The sequence below is a fragment of the Grammomys surdaster genome, unplaced genomic scaffold (assembly GCF_004785775.1).
Source record: "Grammomys surdaster isolate TR1022 unplaced genomic scaffold, NIH_TR_1.0 126182, whole genome shotgun sequence".
Classification (NCBI taxonomy): Eukaryota; Metazoa; Chordata; class Mammalia; order Rodentia; family Muridae; genus Grammomys; species Grammomys surdaster.
This window is the reverse complement of record NW_021620988.1, coordinates 7,196,429-7,217,982: the sequence shown is the minus strand read 5'-3', so window position 1 is coordinate 7,217,982 and position 21,554 is coordinate 7,196,429. Positions and strand designations below refer to the sequence as shown.

Sequence of the window (21,554 nt, the reverse complement as noted above, 5' to 3'; positions counted from 1 at the left end):
TCTCTCTCTCTCTCTCTCTCTCTCTCTCTCTCTCTCTCTCTGATACTCTCTTTCCCTCTCCCTCCCTCCTTCCCTCCCTCCCTCCCTCCTCCCCTCTCTCTCCCTCTCCTTCCCTTCCTCTCTCTCTCTCTCTCTCTCTCTCTCTCTCTCTCTCTCTCTTCTTCCCCCCCCCATTATTCACCTTTGCTCTCACAAAGAAGCCTTGCTTCTGGACTCTACCAGAGCTCTTTGCTAAACTAGCCAGACTCCAATCTGAGCCAACAGGAAACAGACTTAATCCAATGCTCTGTTGGAAGTCTTCCTTTGCCTTGGGTTTCCTTTTTTCACGTTACCCTGATCTTTATTGCAATTTCTTATATACACAATACTCATGTGATTTCTACTCACTTTTTTCAATGATTGTTTATTGAATTAGAATTTATCAAATGTTTTAAATAAACATTTAGAAAAACAACTACAACAGGCAAAAAAAATTCACCTCTAAATATATTTGACTCTTTATTCTATTGTAAGTAGCTACCAAGATAATGGCTATCCTTTATCCAATGCAGCATGAAATTAAAATTATTAATCAATACTTGACAGCAGACATGAAAAGAGAAACAAACACATTTTCCATCTCCTCTTTGTTTTACTCATTAGGATGATGGTTCATAAGTGCCTTTTTTTTCACTATATCTCCCTACAGATCCCTTTTATACACTTTCCCACTTAATTACCCTACCTATGAAAATTTAACAATTCATCTATAATAAAGATTTATTTATCTATGATGAGTATTTCAGGAAGGGATGATTTTTCTCAACACAAAGAATCACTTTTCTATTCCCTTGAGAACAACATTTGTCCTTGAAATTGGATATTCAAAATTGCATATTTGATAATTGTAGTTATTGTTTTTGTGGTCCTGGAACCAAACTCATGATTTTACACATGCTGGGAAAATGGTCTGTCAAGTAGCGATATTCCCAGCTCCCAGTATATATATTTATACGGTATTCATGAGTACAGTTAGCACAAAGTAATCTATCTTTGTTCAATGGTACATAGGATGTACAAAACCGGGATATATTCTGAGAAAAAAAGTAACATAACATTATTTATCTATTCATTTGAAAAATTATTAATACATAAAGATGAAAGTCAAATTATATTTTGTCTTTTGTTATTTTTAATGATGTATCTGTTCCAGATGTTATTTTCAAAACTTTATATGTGTTCATGTGTACAAATAGTCATCTGCATTAACTAAAGATACATTCATAGGTCTTTCAGATTTCTTTCCCATTCTGACGCAAGGAAGACTTTTATTTCATTTATAGTCTGTGATATTTTATATTTTTATTACACTCATCTAAGCATTATTGAATCATAGCTTTTCAATATATGGTAAAAATATTCTCAAAACTCCTCTGCAAATTTCATTCTTTATATTTTTTTCCAACGGCAACAGAATTGGTTTGAGTAATTTTCTAAGTTTTTTGATCACTAAACATAGTTTGTGCTGCCTATATATGAATCTCTATAGGACATTCTCTAGAGCATAAATATATGAATCTCTATTGGACATTCTCTAGAGCATAAATATTATCATTTGTAATATTCTCAATAAATAATTATCCTCCACCCTCAGCAATTATCCACTGCCAATACATCTTCAGTATAGGGAGAATCCTGAGGACCATCTATACCATCTTCGCTAGTTGCTGTGATGCTAATATCATACCCAGAAGACAACAATCCTCCCCCCATAATCCAGCTCTTAAATTTTTTTCAGTCTCCTTTTCTGAGATACTCCCTGAGCCTTGGTGGTGATGGGTGGTGAGTTTAAGCAAGATGCTCTATTCCTGGTTGAGCACTAAATCTCACTCACAGCACTTTCCTGGATCACACATCTCTCCACTGACTGCTGCCAACAATGTAGAAGTTGAATAAACAGCTTCTTCTGAGCCACTCTAGAAATGAGAAGACTTGGTAACAAAGGATAGTTGGTAATCTCAAGAGCTAGAGATAGGAATTGTGTAAAGGATGATATAAGAGACAACAAGACAGCAGTTCCTACTCTTACCTCCTGTAGGGAAGGGAACCCAAAACCATAAACATAAAGACATTGGGTAGTTCCAGTGACAATACTTGAGCGGTACTAATGACAAGATGACCCTCCAGTTCTCATAAATTTTTATTCTAGTAGAGAAATTTGATAAAATGGTGATCCCTCCTATATATCTGATGGGAAACAAGAAAAAAATCTATTCTGTTGTTCTCTCTCAGAGAACTGTAATCTAGTATTGTCTTGAGAGGGGGCCTATTGCTTGAGACTGGGCTACTCTGGAAACTTGAAAACTAGGCATGACATACAGACATGAAGATACTCTACTATAATTACTGCATGGGAGACCAGGAGAGAGAGCAGTGGAGAGGGAGAAGGTTTGATGACTGCCCACTAGAAGATTTAGGCAGTAGGGAACTGACGACGGAAAGGCATTTCATTAGTCAATCCACAGTATGGGATTAAGCCTGAGTTCCAAAGTTTAGAATCACTGCAGAGCCTGAACTGGAGAAGGCTCCATCATGACTGCTGGATTATTTGGTCTCTGTTGCTGCCTCAATGTAGTTAGCTGCAGATGAATCTTCTAGTCTTGGGAACAGTGAAACATTTTATTTAGCAGTTTTCTTCTTTATATGCAGTTGTTTAGGCTAAAAACTCTGTTTTTGTAAGTTATAAATTTTGCTAAGAAACTGCCATAGATGTATCTGGGTTATGCACACTTGTTCTGGGCTGTTTTAAGATTTTATTTAGAAGCTTTTCAACAATTAGAAAATAAACTCTCAAAATACATTACATTCATCTATATTTACTGGAAGATTTATGTTTCAAAATAGAGATTTTTTTTCTAGTTAAGTATGTCACACCTGGAACAAAATAGAGTTTTGTCTTTGTTTGTATCTAGTTTATTATAAAGATTTATATCTTAATGCATATTGCTTTGTATATATACATATGTACACATGTACATAAGTATGTATGTATGTATATATGTATGTATGTATGTATGTATGTATGTATATTTACATATATCCTGTTATCTTAAACTGAGTAAAATTAGGCTAACTAGTTTCAAATTTTGACATTAATAAATTCCTTCTTGTGGGTAATAAAAGTAAGTAGAAGTTTATCTGCCTTACAATAGTATATGGAACAAAGAAGATAGACCACAGGAGCCAGAGAAAGTAGATGACTACTAGAAAAGTGTCTTCAGGACTCAGAAGGACAGCTGAGCATAAGAACATACAACTTTCGTGACAGCATACCCAAGCCTTATGGAAACCCAAGAAGAGAAATTCCCAGCATGGAGATGCGAAGACAGGACACATTCTCATCACTAGCAGTAGAGTTATTGGTAATTGATGTATTCTGTGAGAGTAAGAATGGTTTTTGCCTAAGAATGTAGCCCCTGATAAGTCTAGGACCATCTAGTGGAAGGCAAACACAAACAAACTCCAAGAATATCTGGGCACCACAAACTGACCTTGATGTGGCAAAAAGCACAAAGATGAGTGAGAAGGGCAAAGGATTGACAGTATGAAGCCTTATGGAGGAATGGTGAATACAAATAAAACTTGTATGAAATGATAGAGGAATTAATAAAATATTTTGACATGTCTTTTTTATTTTTGTTAGATAAAAAAACTCGCCTATCATTAAATTTCTAATTTAATAATAACCTGGACCTATTTTTACACATCCTCATATTCACTCAATTATCTATCTTATACAAAGATGAAATTTTACAGCAAACCAATGGAAGGATAACAATTTTCCTTGTTAGGAAGTTGATGGGCTAAATTGAATCAGTGGGTTCAGTGTCTATGTGCGTATTGACAATGGGTTTGCATAATTCATTTGGCAATAGAAGAGTCCTTTGTTAGAAGCTTTAATTAGCTATTTTTGATAAATAAGATTTGAATTTCTTTATTTATGAGTCTGAATTAGTCTACCTTCCTTTCAACTCAAAACAAGAAAGTAAAAACAAAACATAATTTAAAAGAGAAAAAGAAAACGTTTCTTTCTTCTTAAATTTGGCCATGAGAAGTATTATCCACTATAAAAACTGAATAACTATTTTATTCTGATGCAGGCAATCTTATTTTGCAATCTTCTATCCTTTATAGGACTTTTATTTCTCATTACTTATCAGGGTTACGTTATTTGCCTTTGACAATTTTTACTACTCTGGTCATGGAGGAATGTGTTCTAAAACTTAATTCATTCTGGAGAATTCAGCCATTGAAAGTGGTTTTATTGCCTTACCTCTTCAAATCTTATTTCTCAAAATAGCTTATTAAAGCTCTGAATAATGCAATCTTCTAAGCCAAATGAATTAAGAGAGCCTCTTGTCGATATGCACATAAATACCCAATCCACTGATTCAATTTTATCTTTTCAGCTTCTTAACAAAGAATATTATTGTCCTACCATTTTTGTGTTTATATTTAAAAAATGTTGAAATAATTTTTGATTTTGTCACACTTGGATTTGACCATTGCTCTGTTATAAGTTTTTAAATCATCACTTACATAAAGCATGCTACAATATTTATACATATTAGCAATTATCCTTTGTATTCAAAAAAAAGAAGTGCTTTCATTCAAAGCCGAAGAAATAACCTGAGGTATAAGTTTACTTAATATAGTTTAAAAATCAGTTCTTAGAAGTCACAAAAGAACTGTAAGAAAATATCATTCTAGACTGCTCAGCAAAGACTGCTGGAGCACTTTATCATCACAACTAAAATGTTTCTTTTTTATCAACAGAATATTGCTTCCAAGTGAGCAAAAAATGATGCTCTGTAGGTGAGAAAAACATGCTACAGGGCCATTTCCACATGGTGTCAATAAAGGTCACATAGTGTTAATCCATGAGTGGGATAGACTCCGTACCTGACAGATAATAATCTGCTTCCACAAAGGACACCTTGCTTTTGAGACAACATCACTTGCAAAAGGCAGTACATTGTGTAGCATACTGAGTTAGTCCTTGACCTGAAGGAAAAATGACAAAATCTCAGGTTTAATGCTTGCCTGTCATGTGACATTAGTAAAGCAACTTAATGCTCTCAATCTCTGGGAATTTAGTAAGTTAAAATAACTTTTTCTGTTAGGAAAGTAATCAAGTGCAAATACTAATCCAATTTTAGAGAAAAATCAATATATCAGTAGATTTAGAAGTAGATCAGGACAAAATGATGATCTGGAAATGGAATGATGGTGCTTACGCTTCTCAGATTTACCACCAGTTTGATGCTAGGTCTGAACTAGTCTTTATGTTCCATTATAGTATACTAACATTCTCACACTGTATTCAAATAGAACATGAGAGACATTACCAGGTACAAGTATGAAAAATGAAAACATATCACAGTTTGGTAACTTATCTTTACCTACCATAACACATTATATTCAACTATCAGATAATATATATAAACTACACATAAATTTGAGAGTTACGGAGATGAGAACATGGGAGAGGATTTAGGGAGGAATAGGAAGGAAAAATGACATATCTTAAATTATACATGTATATGTATATATACATGTATGAAATAATGCTAGTATTATATTATCTACCCAGGAAATAAAATATTTAAAGGATCATTACAACTCCCTTGTAGTTCTGTTTTGTTTTGTTTTAGATTGTTTATATACTATTTAGGTATCATTCAATTGTAAAAAAAATTAAGCATTTACTTCATTTGATTCAGAAGCAGCAGAAATTTTGTCTGTTATCCTCAAGAAGTCTGTAAGTAAGCCTGAAACACTCAATAATGGTTTCTAAAAAGAAGTTAATTCCATTGCATCTGTATGGTACACTGGGCAAACTCCGCATAGCTTCTTGGCCACTCTCCAAATCAATAAACAGCTTCTAAAGAATTATCAGAATTGCTCAGAAGAAAAACAAATGCAAAACAATTTAATTTTGTCTGAACACTGTTTAACTCTCTCTAAAACTTTTACAAAATGGAACAATGTTTCTGAATCTTCAGCATGTAATAAATACTACATAGTAAATTGTGTATGCCATATAAGCTCTCATTGACTATAAAATTCCAATGTACTTCAACTTTAGAAATGTAAATAATATTGTATATTTTAAATGAAGTCAATGGTATTCCAAACTATTTAAAATATTCAATATAATCATCACAATGTTTTCTTTATTTGTTCAAATTTTATTTGCCAATAATATCTTTTCTTCCGTTTATGTTTACTAAACTGTGAGTTTTCATCAAACACAAAGCTGGTGTATTAAGAAAACACTGATGTTTTAAAGTGTAAATAGTATAATAAATAAGAAATTATGCTTTGAAAATATGCATGTATATAGCAAAATCTAGATACTCTATGTGTGTGCATATGTAAGTATGTATATGTATGTATGTATATATGTATGTATGTATGTATGTATGTATGTATGTATAAAGCCAGAAATACATTTGGGCATCATTTCCTAGGTGTTGCCCATATTGATTTTAGAATCAAATTAATGAACCAGGAGCTTGCTGAGTAGAGTAGTCTGATTGGTCAGTGAGCCTCTGTAATCTACCTGTCTCCCCCTGAAGCACTGGAATTAAAAGTGTGTATCACCAAGCTGTCTTTAAAAAAAAACAAATGTGTAAATATGAGGGACAGAACTCAGGTTATCATGCCTGGGGGTTATGCCTACAAGTCATTTACAAACTCATCTAGTACCATAAATCTAGATAAATGACTTTAAAGTAGAATGTTTTGAAGTAAAGAATGTTGGCTTACATAATTACCTTTGTTAAATTTTTATGCTACATAGACTCAAAAGAAACCGTTAGCTAGTTACTTATAAAATACTAATCTCAAATTACATATGATACTAAATAAAACCTAATTGCTGGAAATGTATAGTGACACTTTGACTGTTAGACATCACCATCGTTTAATGTGTTAGTCATAAAGATCAAGCTGGAAATTTTTTACATGATTAAACAGAATCCTGAATCTTAGGATGATTGTGTTCTCTTTTAAATTATTAATGAATTCATTAGTTGATTTATTTACATCCCAAGCGCTGCCCTCTCCTGATGCCCCCCTCACTGAGACCATCCCCATCCTCTATCCTCCATTCCCTTCTCTGAGAATGTGCCCCCCACCCCGTGTAATCTCCCCAATCTGGTCCATCACATCTCTACCAATTAGTAGATCATTTCGGGCTGAGGCCAGACAAAGCAGCCTTATTGGATAATGGATACCACAGTGAGGCTACAGTTTTAGGGAGAGCCTCCACTCCTGTTGTTGGGGGACCCACATAGAGATTGAGCTACACATCTGCTGCATATGTGCCAGGGGCTGCATTCCACTGTGCTCTTTGTTGGTGGCTAAGGTTCTGAGAGCTCCCAGAAGTCCTGGTTAGGTGATTCTGTTAGTCATCCTGTGAGCTTCTCATCTCCTTCAGGGCCTTTAATCCTTCCCTCGACTCTTCCATAAGAATCCCCAACATTTATCCAATGTTTGGATGTGGATATCAGCATCTGTTTCAATAAGCTACTGAATAAAGCTTCTCAGAGTATGGTTATGCTAGGCTCCTGTCTGTAAGCATAAGAGAGTATTACTAATAATTTCAGAGATTGATGCTTGCCCATGGGATATGTTTCAAGTTGGGCCAGATACTGATTGGCCATTATTTCAGTCGCTGCTCTATCTTTTTCCCTGAATTTCTTTTAGACAGGACAAATTTTGGGTTGAAAATTTTATGGGTCAGTTGTCCTTATCCCTCTATTGGGGGTCCTGCCTGATTATAGGGGGTAGCTTCTCAGGTTACATATCCTCGCTTTTAGGCATCTTGGTTAAAGTCATCCATACTGAATCCTGGGAGCCTCCCCCATCTCAGGTCTCTGGGATTTGCTAAAGATTCTCCCCACTCCCCCAACCCTGGCAGCTGCAGGTTTCCATCCATTTCCTGGCCCTCCCCTATCTCTCTCCTGATTCTCCTCACATGTATCTCCATCTTCCCCCTGCCCACTTCCATTCACTTCCTTCCCTCCTCCTGCATCCTGTGATTGTTTTGTTTCCCCTCCAAGTGTGATTCAACATACTTTCTTGGGCCTTCCTTCCTGTTTAATTTCTTTGGGTCTATGGCATATATGATGGGTATTCTGTGTTTTATAGATAATAAACTCTTATAAGTGAGTACACAGCATGAATGTCCCTTTGGATCTTGGGTTTCTTAGGAGTCTACACTCCACAAAACTGGAAAATCTAAACAAAATAGATGATTTTATAGACTGATACCACTTATCAAAGTTAAATCAGAATCAGGTAAACTATCTAATCATTCCCATAACCCCTAAAGAAATAGAAGCAATTATCATAAATCTCTCAGCCAAAAGCAAAAACAAACAAACAAACAGCAAACAGCAGCAGCAGCAACAACAACAACAAAGCCAAAGTCTAGGTTGTCTTCATGTAGAATTCTACCAAAGTTTCAAAGAAAAGCTAGTATCAACAATCCTCAAATTTTTCCACAAAAAAGAAACAAGAGGAATACTACCTAATTCATTCTACTAGGCTACAATTACTCTGGTACCTAAAACATAAAAAGACCCAACAAAAATAGAGAACTTCATGGAATAGAATTCAAAACCTAGAAATGAACCCACACATCTATGGTCACTTGGTCTTTGACAAAGGAGCTAAAACCATCCAGTGGAAAAAAGAGAGCATTTTTCAACAAATGGTACTGGTTCAACTGGAGGTCAGCATGTAGAAGAATGCAAGGCAACACATTATTATCTCCTTGTAGAAGCTCAAGTCCAAGTAGATCAAGGACTTCCATATAAAATCCAAGACACACTGAAACTAATAGAGAAGAAAGTGGGAGAGAGGCTCAAACAAATGGGCACAGAGGAAAATTTCCAGAATAGAACACCAATGGCTTATGCTCTGAGATCATGAATCAACAAATGGGACCTCATAAAATTGTAAAACTTCTGTAAGACAAAGGACACTGTCAATAGGACAAAATAGCAACCAACAGATTGGGAAAAGATCTTTACCAATCCTACATCCTATATAGGGCTAATATCCAATATATACAAAGAACACAAGAAATTAGACTCAAGAGAATCAATTAACCCTATTAAAAATGGAGTACAGAGCTAAAATAATAATAATAATAACAATAATAATAATAAAGAATTCTCAACTGAGGATACTCAAAGGGTAAAGAAGCACCTAAAGAAATGTTCAACATCCTTAGTCATCAGGGAAATGCAAATCAAAACAACCCTGAGATTCCACCTCACATAAGTCAGAATGACTAAGATAAAAAACTCAGATGACAGCAGATGCTGGGGAGGATATGGAGAAAGAGGAACATTCCTCCATTGTTGGTGAGATTACAAGCTGGTACAACCACTCTGGAAATCTGTCTGGTGGTTCCTCAGAAAACTGGACATAGTATTACCTGAGGATCCGGCTGTAGTACTCCTGGGCATATACCCCAAAATATTCTCTAACATATAACAAGGACACATACTCCATCATGTTCATAGTAGCCTTATATATAATATCCGGAAGCTGGAAAGAACATCAGATGTCCTTCAACAGAGGATTGGATACAGAAAATATGGTACATTTGCACAATGGAGTACTACTCAGGTATTAAAAACAATTACTTCATGAAATTCTTAGGCAAATGGATGGAACTAGGAAATACCATCCTAAGTGAGGTAACCCAATCACACACTAATATTCACGGTATGTACTTACTGATAAGTGGATATTAGCCCAAATGCTCAGAATACCCAAGATACAATTCACAGACCACATGAAGCTCAAGAAGAAGGAAGAAGGTGCTTCTGTCCTTCTTAGAAAGTGAAGCAAAATACTCATGAGATCAAATACATAGACAAAGTGTGGAGCAGAGACTGAAGGAAAGGCCATCCGGAGACTGTCCCACCTGGCAATCCATCTCATGTACAGTCACCAAACGCAGACACTATTGTGGATGCAAAGAAGTGCATTCTGACAGGAGCTTGATATAGCTGTCTCCTGAGAGCCTCTGCCAGAGCCTGACAAATACAGAGGAAATGCTCGCAGACAACCATTAGACTGAGCACGAGGTCCCCAATGGGGTCCCCAATGGAGGAATAAGAGAAAGGCCTGATGGAGCTGAAAAGGTTTGCAACACCAAAGGAAGAATAATAATATCAACCAACCAGAGCCCCCAGAGCTCCCAGGGACTTAACCACCAACCAAGAAGTACACATGGAAGGATCCATGGCTCCAGCTACATATGTAGTAGAGGATGGCCTTGTCAGGCCTCAGTGGGGCTCCTGGTCCTGTGAAGGCTCGATGCCCCAGTGTAGGTGAATTTGAGGACAAGGAGGTGGGAGTGGATGGGTGAGGGTAGGGAAAGCCCCTCATAGAAGCAGGGGAAGGGGAAGGGGATAGGGGGTTTTGTGGTGGTGGTGGGACCAGGAAAGGGGATAACATGGATATCATTTGAAATGCAAATAAAATAATATCCAATAAATAAAAGAAAAAATAGAGAACTTCAGTTGTGATTAGGAATAAACACAAAAATACTCAATACAATTATCACAAACTGAATCCAAAAACACATCAAAAATATCATCCACCACAATCAAGTAGGCTTCATCTCAGGTATGCAGGAATAATTCAATACATGAAAATCTATCAGTGTAATCTACTATATAAACAAACCAAAAAAAATCCCACGATTATTCATTTAATACTGAAAAACCCTTTTCAAAATCCAATACCACTTCATTTAAAAAACTTGGAGAGATCAGGGATTCAAGACACATAGCTGAACATAATAAAAGCAATATACAGCAAGCCAATAGCCAACATCAAATTAAGTGGAGAAATTTGAAGCTATACCACTAAATTTAGGGACAAAACAAGGCTGTCCATTCTCTTCCTATCTATTCAGTATTTTATTTGAAGATTATGTTCTAAAGCAGGTAGACTCATGTTTAAGATAATTACATTTTATCAGTAGTGTCTTGGTTATCAGTGGTTGAAAGTAGAAACAAAAGACTGAACAATGTGTAATAATTTCCCTCCTGGAGTGACAAAAATAATCTGGAACTAATACTTGTTATGTGTACACAATATTATCAAAGTAGTAAATGCCACTAATAGCTAACTCTATATTCATCTAACACTATATCTTAAACACTTATTGCATACATCATAGTTTGCAAAAATATTTCAGGAAATGTACTAGTTGGAAGATCTTTAGAAATATGTTTAGTGATTGTCCTATCCTTCTTTAAAGTGCCAAGCGCCTTTTATTATTTGAGTTGCATTTTTCTGGTGATGAACGGTACTTGTTTAATGGGATCCTTAAAATGACAAGCAAATCATACTCACATAATGTCAAATATATATTGCAAATGAATGGCATGCATGAGTGGTTGTTATTTTTAACATGCAAATTATGATTCCCATCAAGATATAAAAGAGCTAAGTATTATAATAAGTATAATAATGTGTTCTAAGTTGTAGTGAGCAAAACTTCCTGGTGCAGATTTGGGTTTTTGACAGAAAATAGTAGTAGTGGCAGGATTTCTATATCTAATATGTCTAAACAAGAATTCTTGCTTTGTTTTCCTATTTGGTATAACATAAAATGAAATAGTGGGTAGGAGCATACTGCAGAAAGTTGTTCTTGATTCCTACCCACCAGTTTATTGGCACAATTGGCTATGAGAATGTGCTTTCCCTGTTGATCCAGGCCAATGAAAAGAAGGAAGACAATTAGACACATAATGTACAGGTAAAATGGAATTGAATAAGAATGGAAGTGAACAGAGGTGAACTTGTGTGGCACATAAGGAATGCCTTTCACCTCTCAGCCAAAGAACAATTGTTATTATTACTTTTCACTGTTATCCAGTAGCTACTAGAAACACTGGCTGTGTGCCAGTGTTCCCCTGAAAAACTAAGACTGATTTGAACTGAATGAACTCATTGTACTGAAATAAACCTCTAAATTTTGGAAGAATGTTCATGAAAATAATTTTGCCTTTTCAACAATTCTGACATGTGTGTGTAAGGATTGAACGGTGTTCTTGATCTGTGACTCTAACTCTTAACTATACAAAGAGGTTATTGTGTATTATTAAAAAGAATGTATTTCTTTCAATTTAGCACATTTTATGTTCTAATCAATATATCTTAGTTTTGTCTGATGTCAGAATTGGTACAAAACTATATTCTTTTACAGTTTTTGGTAATTTATAAATGATTCTGACCTTCTCAAAGAGAATAAACATATGGATAATGAAGAGAAACTCAGAGGGTGTTTTGAAATAACCTTTTAAAGATTCCAAATAGTTCATATAAAATGGCTTTCCTCCCTATTGGTTTAGTAGCTGAAGAATGAATGAGGCATTTCCAATAGGCCATTATTTCAGAATCAGTGGTCCCAGATGACCAGCTTCCCTGTGGATGCTCCTGAAGCAGATGGTGCAGGCAACATGGGGAATATTACAGAGAAAGTGCTAGAAACAATTATATCACCATAGAATATTAGTGTTCTGTTTTGTGATGCACAGACGTGAAGTTCTTCAAAACTAGAAAACTATAGAAAATTAAATTAGATGAATATTGGAGAGAGTTATATTTATTATTTCTTCGACAAATAATAATTTTCTGTTTACTTGTAAACTCTGGCAGCTACTTTGCTTAGGATCCCTTAAAACAGAAATTCTGGATAATTTTTCAATATGTCTATGAATTTTTACTTTTTATTCAAATCACATACCCTTTCTAATTACAATCAGAATTCTATTGTTTAAAATATCTTAAAATATATGTACATGTATGCATACTGAAAAATAAGTTGACATTATGCTTAAAATCTGTGTAATCCCAAGGCTGTTAGAGAGGGAATAGCATGTTGGAGAGGGAATATGCACTCAAATTCCCATCTGTAGCTGAGAAGTTGCATATAATTGATTGATGCTGGAAGTAGATTTTAAGAATATAAGTTAGCTGGGTGGTGGTGGCGCACGCCTTTAATCCCAGCACTTGGGAGGCAGAGGCAGGCGGATTTCTGTGTTCAAGGCCAGCCTGGTCTACAGAGTGAATTCCAGGACATCCAGGGCTACACAGAGAAACCCTGTCTCGAAAAACCAAAAAAAAAAAAAAAAAACAAGATTGTAAAAAAAAATTTGTTCATGATAGGTGGAAGCATGGCAGTAGAAAATCATACACCCAAGCACATATGGACAACATGAATTGGAATGTATGGGTTTAATAAAAAAGACAGAGGTATCTTCCTCCACATTGGTTCTCAAATGAAAAAGATGAAAAGTGACAGATAAGACAACTGATAGTTTTTCCTGGCCTCTATGTACACAAGAATATAAACACACACACACACACACACACCACATACATACATACATACATACACACGTATATATGCACTCAATATAGGTGCATAAATTATTTAAACATTAAAAAAATGTGTGCATGTGAAAGCTATAGATAGCAGAATCTGCTCATATCCCTGGGTAGGAAAAAAATTAAACAAAACAGTTTCCATGTTAAAAAAAATAATAATAAAAAGAGGACACAACATTTGGTGTGAAGGGCAGGGACAGGATGGATCTTGGAGAGTTGGGAGATGGGATTAGTATGTTCAAAAGAAATTTTGTAAAATTCTTTTAGAAATTATATTGCTAAATGCTATACATTTAGTAGTGCTTATATTCTTTTTTGAGATGATAAAGTACAACCAGAAGAAGAGACAGAGGAAGATGCATGGAACATCTAGCAGGCAGAGGGGGGAACGTCTGGTATGTAAGTTTAGTTGAAGTTAGAGGTGCTTAGTATTAGCACCAAATCCTGACCAGAGGGATATATGTTTTAAGCATTCAAAGCAAAGGCTGAATTTGATTTGCCTAAAAGACAACATCTGAGAGTTTGCCCTTTGTATGGCTTGCTTACCATACTGAATATTAAAGAAATAAGATAATAGATAGGTTTTATATTCACTGTATACCACCAACAGTTTCTGGATAACTGAAAGTTTCTTCAAACGTGTACATAAATCACATTTAATGAGGTTTATATATTTCACCTTTTTAAAAATATAAGGAGAAAACTAATGATGCAAAAGTCTACATGATGTGGTATGGTCCTGTATATTAGTAATTCTTTAACCTGAGAGATGAAGACGTAAGGATTAGCAGCTCAAGATCATCCTGGACTGCATAAGTGGAAGGCCAACCTGAGATTCTGGCTCAAAAACACAAAAACAAAAGGAATTTTTAAATAATATTTTATATACTTTATATGCATGACACCCCCCCACACACACACACAGGGATACATGCAGGCAACCATGCATGTACTCACTAAGCTAAACTTATGTGGAAAATATTGACTCTTAAAATAATCTTTAAAATGTATAGTTGAAAAATGTCACTATCAAAATCACCTTAAATAGTTGCTGGGATTAGCCATTATTATTCTTTTAGTACTCACAAATCATGTTTTTTCCTAAATAAAACATTTTAGAGGACTTGTCATATTAAACAAAGTTTAATATTAAACATCATTATATGTTAAATAAGTATATCATGCCAGGCATGTGTACACACACATTTAATCCCGGCACTCAGGATGCAGAGACAGAATCTATGAGTTGTGACCCAGCCTGGTCTACATAATGAGTCTGAGGCCTACCTGCCAAGATGGCATAGTGAGACCTTGTCTTAAAAAGTAAAATTAAAATTGTGTATCATAATTATAAAAAAAATACATGGCTATTTTCTATCATAGAAAGCTTTCACAAATAGAATTTTTAATTTTGTTAGATATCTAAAAGACATGACTCTAAAAATAAGTGTAATGTAGAAAACATTTGGCTTCAAATATGTGATCATTATCTAAGATTTTACTATGACAAACCAGGAAAGTAACATTTGAAGAGAAAAACAAAATGTGATAAAATGTCACTCTGTGTGGCCCTTTCATAGAAGGCCTGTGGGTCATAAAAGACATAGTCGAAACAGCAAAACATTCCTGTATGTGTAGTTTTTCCATCTTTTACATATTCCATAGTGCTCCATATTGCAATTGGTTAAGCTATATTGACAGACATTGGTATATTATATTTCTTAAACTTCTCTCTCTCTCTCTCTCTCTCTCTCTCTCTCTCTCTCTCTCTCTCTCTTTCTCTCTCTCTCTCTCTCTCTCTCCCCTTCCCTCCCTCCATCCCTCTCTTCCCTCTTCCTCTGTCTCTTTCTCTCAGGATTACAGGGTAAATATTTTTCTTCGGCAGAAGTGGAATGATCCTCGTCTTGCATACAGTGAATATCCTGATGACTCGTTAGACCTTGATCCATCCATGCTGGATTCCATTTGGAAACCTGACTTGTTCTTTGCTAATGAGAAGGGGGCTAACTTCCACGAAGTCACCACAGATAACAAGCTGCTAAGAATTTTCAAAAACGGAAATGTTCTTTACTCAATAAGGTAAGGACAGACTTAGATGGTCAATATTACTAAAATGAGGTATTGTGGGTTTGTATTTTGTTTGCTTTCTTTATAGCTATTGATGTAGTTTTGAAACGTTGGGGTAAAACCATTGTTCCCCTTTTGTGCTAGCAAGTGATATTCCAAATTTATCTAATCGATAACAGTCTTAAATATATAATACAGTGACAATGTGAATCCCAAAAGTCCATCTTAACAAGTCAGTAATGATTACTAAATAAGCAAGTTGGCAACATTCACAAAGGCAATTGAAAGACATCTGGGTCACATATCAAGGCTCTAGAATTTACTCAACTTTGGTGGGTCATTAGATAGCAAACAGGTACAGGTGCAGGAAATAGAAAAACAGCTACTTACAGGAATATACTTTATCAGCTGCACATTTGAAATGTCTTTCAAACTATATGAATTATTGTTCCAAAATTGGTCTACAGTTATTTTCTTAGCTGTGATAAACAAAATGTCAAGGACAGAATTCATGACATCTTTCTCATGAAGAAAATGCTGTGCTGAAACTAGCATGCTGTTGTTGAAATGTTTGTATCAACAGTAGCATGTTTCTAAATATAAAACAATTAGATGTATATTGGTTTTAGGCATAAAATTAACTCTTTCTGTTCTTATTCGTGTGAATTTTTTTTCATAAGGAATAGAGGTCTTTTATTTTCATCTTACCTTCACAATGTTAAAGGTGTTTCTATTTTTACCAAGTGGTAGAATAAGTACAGAAAATGAATTTAATTTGTAGTGGTTATTTTAAAACGTTCCTGCCAAGGGATTTTCCAAGAGTACTTTGTCCTGTATTTACTCCTTATAACTTTATCCTAGTGTACCCTGATGGTTATTCATATTTTCCTATTTCATGTGCCTATGCTTCTTTTTAATACATTATTTTTGTGCCCTAAAAGTGTCTACCATTAACTGGCAATTTCTTCAGATTTCTAAATACCTGTAAGTCTGTGATATTCATGATATAAAGAAAGTGCTTGAACTGTTCTCTAATTAAGAACTTCCTATATAAAAGAATAGCTCCATAGGGAGCCCTTTTCTAGACAAAAGAGATCTAAAATCTTTTGGGAAATTGTCAAAATAAGTAATCAGAAAAGCAAGAGTTTAACCACTTCGTAGTTGTGTCAGAAAAAAAATATTTTCCTATTCTACCTAAATACAAATAACAGCTCTGTACACAATGCATATAGCCAACTAGAAGACACACTCAGAGATGGATGAAGCAGACAAGCTCACCACAGACTGAAGTCTAAGAACCATGCAACATTAATGATTCCTGACCCTTTTTGGACTTCTATATCCCAGACTTAGAAATGAAGAAACTGTCAACACAGAATCACCAATAAGTGCTGACAAAATAAGTCACAGCCAAAGCTTATTTCCTCTAGCTACTCTAGGTTGGAAAGCAGCATCCTACCAAGAGAAAAAAAAAGTTAATCAATTTCAACAGTCCAGCCAAATAGTGAACAACAGTGAGAACACAAAATGTGACACTGCCTCAGGTTATCTTAAAGCCAACATGCTCAGCATGTGAGCCTAGGCTTCCAATCTTGAAGGACCAAAATGAGTTATCCTATTTTGTAAGTACAGTCAGTGTCTGAGAAAAAAAGAGTCAGGTCAACATTTAATGCCCCAGCCTATGGTCGCCCTCCCAGACTAAAGTATTATGAAAGATCCCAATATAGAACTATAGTGGCCCATCAAAAAACAAATCCTTTCTCTGTGTTTATTTAGTATCAGATGAGTTTAATTGAAACTCAAGATGGGCAATCCACTGTTTAATAATAAAGCCACTCTATCCATGGTGTCAGTGGGGGTAACTAAGGCTATTCACTCACAGGTCTATATGATATTTGCTAGAAAATTTTGATTTCTACTTTCCATTGGTAGTAATCAAGTAGCAACCTTCCCTGTTGTTTGGAAGAGCAGTGTCAGAGAAATACAGTTAAAACAGAAAGTTAAAACGAGATTAAGAGTACAACAGAATAATATAACTATGCCTATACTTTAGACAAAAATTCATTTATCATATAAAACACCAGAAAAGTCACATACAAGAAGAAAAAGAGAATTAATACCAAATATCAATATGACAGGCACACTAAATATTAGATGAGATGCAGCCATGGTAAATATTTTCAATGAGCAAAGTATTAGCTTGGCTTAAATAAAAAAAATGTAGAGCATCAGCAAAGAAGTATAATTTTAGTACTGAAAACACAACATCCTTCAAAATGAAAAGGAATTGGAAGTTTCCATAGATGAAAGAAGTTGTAGGAAATTATTAGAAGTAAATTTAGTCTAAAAGTCTAGCTAAGGAAGTTTTCTAGCAGAAAAAACTAGTAAAAGAAGGGACAAGGTGTAAATGTATCTCTTATTTGGCTGATATAATGGCTGTCTCAGAGGATTAATGCTGAATAAGCTCACCCTTTCTAGTTCTTCCTGAACTCTGGCTGGCTGGTTCAAATCAGTTGTTCTGACCAAAATCTCTTTCCAAGTTGACTGATCCAAACTGATTTCTCTCAGCTTCTGAATGAACTGCTCTGCTTGGCCTCAAGCTAACTCTGGCCATATATTCTAATCTTCTAACTCCTTCTCATTCTCTGGCTCATTTTGTCTTCACCTGTGTCTAGCTTGTTTTCTCTACCTGTCTCTGTAAAACTATAAAATCTGCCTCGAACTCCAGGAACTGAACTGCCAACAACTACACTCCACTTTACTCCCTCTCAATGTACTGACTCAACCAGACTGACCGACTAGATCTCGGAGATCTTCATGCCTCTGTCTCCTGAGTGCTGGGATTAAAGGCATGCACCATCACACATGGAACTAAACTTTTCTTTATCTAAAACTTGTTCTATATCATGCTGGTCTTGAACTCAGAGATCTGCTTGCCTCTGTCTCCTGGGATTAAAGGAGGCATGTCTGTATTCCAGGCAGATCACATAGACCTAGAAGGTCTTTAGATGTGATCCCTTCCCAGAGCAGCCAATTGCTGGATTAAAATTCCTCTACATCAATGAAATTTTAGAAGACAAACTAAATGGCAATAAAGTTAATATAATAGGTTTTTTTCCTTCTAATCCTGAGTTTATTAAATTATCTTAACAATTTATCTTAAATTAATTGATACAGAAAGATAATATAAGTAACAAATGAGACATACAAAAAATAAATTTTAACATGTTACTGGTGATTCTCAAATTCAATCAGGTGATTATTTTCATTAAAAAAGAAATTAATAATGCTCATGATATTCAGTGTTAACTCAGTTGACACATGTTGGCAAGATGCTCTGTTTAGACATGATAAGACTCATATGTACCTCAATTTTTGTAATTTTATTTCTAGGAATCTACATACATAATCTGTGTTTGTTAAATTTACACACAAAAGAACCTCTTGTGGCAGCAACAACAAAGTAGTGTATATGATTATCAATAAGTGCATGAGTAAATAGTCTGAGATATAGCTCAGCAGTTAAGACAGTTGGCTGCTCCTCCAGATGACCCAGGTGTGAGTGTGATTCTCAATAAACATGCACAGATGACGCTCACAGTACTAGACAAACATGTGATATACAAATATGCACAGAGGCAAAACATATATATATGTGTATATATATACACATATATATATATTAAAAGAACATGGTTGAACTCATAGATTCATATTATTAAATACTTTATCTAAACTAGCCATGAATATATTGAATAGCAGCTGCCTACAATACATATTTAAATTTAAATGGAAACATCTTATGTTTATTTTAATTAAAAATTCTATATGTATAAATATAGTTATGTACATAAAATGTATATAGTTTTGGAGCATGGAGTAGACTCCCATATATGTATATAATTTTTAAAAGGCTATAAATTTGAAAGAGTGAAAATATATATTGGAGACTTTGGATAGAGGAAAAGAATATAAATAATGTAATTATATAAATATCTATCAGTAATGTATATAATACTTACATATATCTATATAGGATATAAATCATTATGTCATTTATATATATAGCTAGGGAGGTGAATAGACTGGTCCAGAGCCTTACTAGTCACGCTAGTCAGTCAGCCTAGCCTACTTGTTGAGTTGTAGGCCAAAAGAAGAAGAAGGAAGTAAAAGAAGGAAAGAGTAATGGAGGACGGTACCTGAGGCTTTAGGAATAACAAACAACTAAGACTTCGGCCCTCATACAACTGTACTCACAAGTACACATATACTTACAAACATACACATATGAATGAATATAAAATTTAAATAATTAAAAGCAAATTAGTAAGATTTATGATTGAGATTTTAAGTAAATTTATGTTATTTGAATTTTAAACAACGAGCTATGAATTACTTATAAAACAAATACATATAGTATGTGACTGATTCCATTAATTTTTTCCTGTCATTCTGACTTCTCTGGATTGTAGACTCATGGTAATTTTCAATAAATCCATCATAGGGTATACATTTAACAAATTTAATTCTTCCCAGATAATTTAAAGCTTGTATTTTTGCTGCTGCTAATGTGGTTCTATGGAACAGTGCTTGCTTGCTATATTAACATTTATGAGTGTGATAATCAGAACGTCAAAAATGTACCTTTGTCAATTATATTTTTCTGATAAAAGTGTTAACTTGTCCATATACCTTTTTGTGATAGAGGTTATATTTGCAAAAAAAAAAAAAGAAAGAAAAGATGAAGAAGCACCAGAGCTGGGGAGATGGCTCAGCAAGGAAAGATGCTTGATGCCAATCTAGGAACTAGAGTTCAGTCCCCAAAATGGAAAGAGATAATGGACTACTGCAAGCAAGATTTCCTTTACTCATGTGCTATGGACTGTCCATTTACATGTGTATATCTGCACATGCATAAATTAATTAATTAGTTAATCCAAATAAATTAAATTTTCTTTAAAATATAACACCAGGTAAAATGGAAGCAAAATTTTCCAAATTAGTGTACAGATTATTTCATTTAATAGAACTGAAATATGGTATATGTATATGAATCTGTGTGTGTGCATGCATCTGAATGTGAAATATATACATTATGATTATGTATATTTGGTTACATATAAATTTTATTGGAGTTGGAAAATATTAGCATAAAGAACTACGTTTGGGGCTAGCAAGATGGCTCAGTGAGTTAAGGCACATTTCACAATGCCTGAAGACATGAATTTGGTTCCTAGGATCCAATGCTAAGAGAAAAGAACCAACTGTCTTTTTCCTGTGGTCTGGCTTCCACATGTGCACATGACATGCATGGGACCCTCCTCCTATAAATACACTGAAAGTTATAAATGTGAATTAAAAAAAGAAAAACTAAGCTCACATAGCGCATTTCCACATTAATAAACTGGAGGAATTTTTTGTAAGGAAGAACTTTTTGATAACTATATAAAATCTTGGAAGCTTAAAACCATGAGGTCCTTCCATTCTGAAGATTCATCCAATACAACAGATGTATTTATTAAGATTACATGACTTTAAGACTGAAACAATTTCTCCAGTTGAAATCCATCATGCTAAAAGCATCACCATTTATTTAAAACAGAATTCAGTATAATTATCAAGACAGTGTTACTGTGTTTCCTGAAAATGCTGGAATACTTTGTTTGAAAATAGAGGAAGAAGCTGAATTTATCTCTTTTGTAAATGGTATCATCTATTATAGATAAGTTACATTTCTTCTAACATTTGGAGAAAAGGTTATGGAATGATTTAGAAATGCATCTTTTATCTTTCAGTATGAGTTCAAATAAAACACAAGTCCTTTTGGTTAACAGTCATTCTTGTATCCTGGATCAAATGATCAAACAAAAAATAATTTTTGTGAGTTGATTTTGGATACCTGACAGGACTTTGAAATCTTAAAATGCTCCAAATCATCAGTTTCTTTGTTAGGAAAAAAAAACTGTACAAGAAAACAAGTCTTGTTCAGTTTGCAAATGGAGCATCTGTGGCGTTTC

At 34.6% G+C, this 21,554-nt stretch overlaps 1 protein-coding gene across 2 annotated transcripts in view; it reads left to right on the top strand.

The window, feature by feature from the left end:
• Glra3 (glycine receptor alpha 3) overlaps positions 1-21,554 on the top strand; it is a 152,299-nt gene that overhangs the window by 60,299 nt on the left and 70,446 nt on the right. For both annotated transcript variants that reach the window (XM_028757752.1, XM_028757753.1), the window contains exon 4: positions 15,326-15,549. In XM_028757752.1, the coding sequence (XP_028613585.1) occupies positions 15,326-15,549 (224 nt within the window). The remainder of the gene's footprint in view (positions 1-15,325; positions 15,550-21,554) is intronic.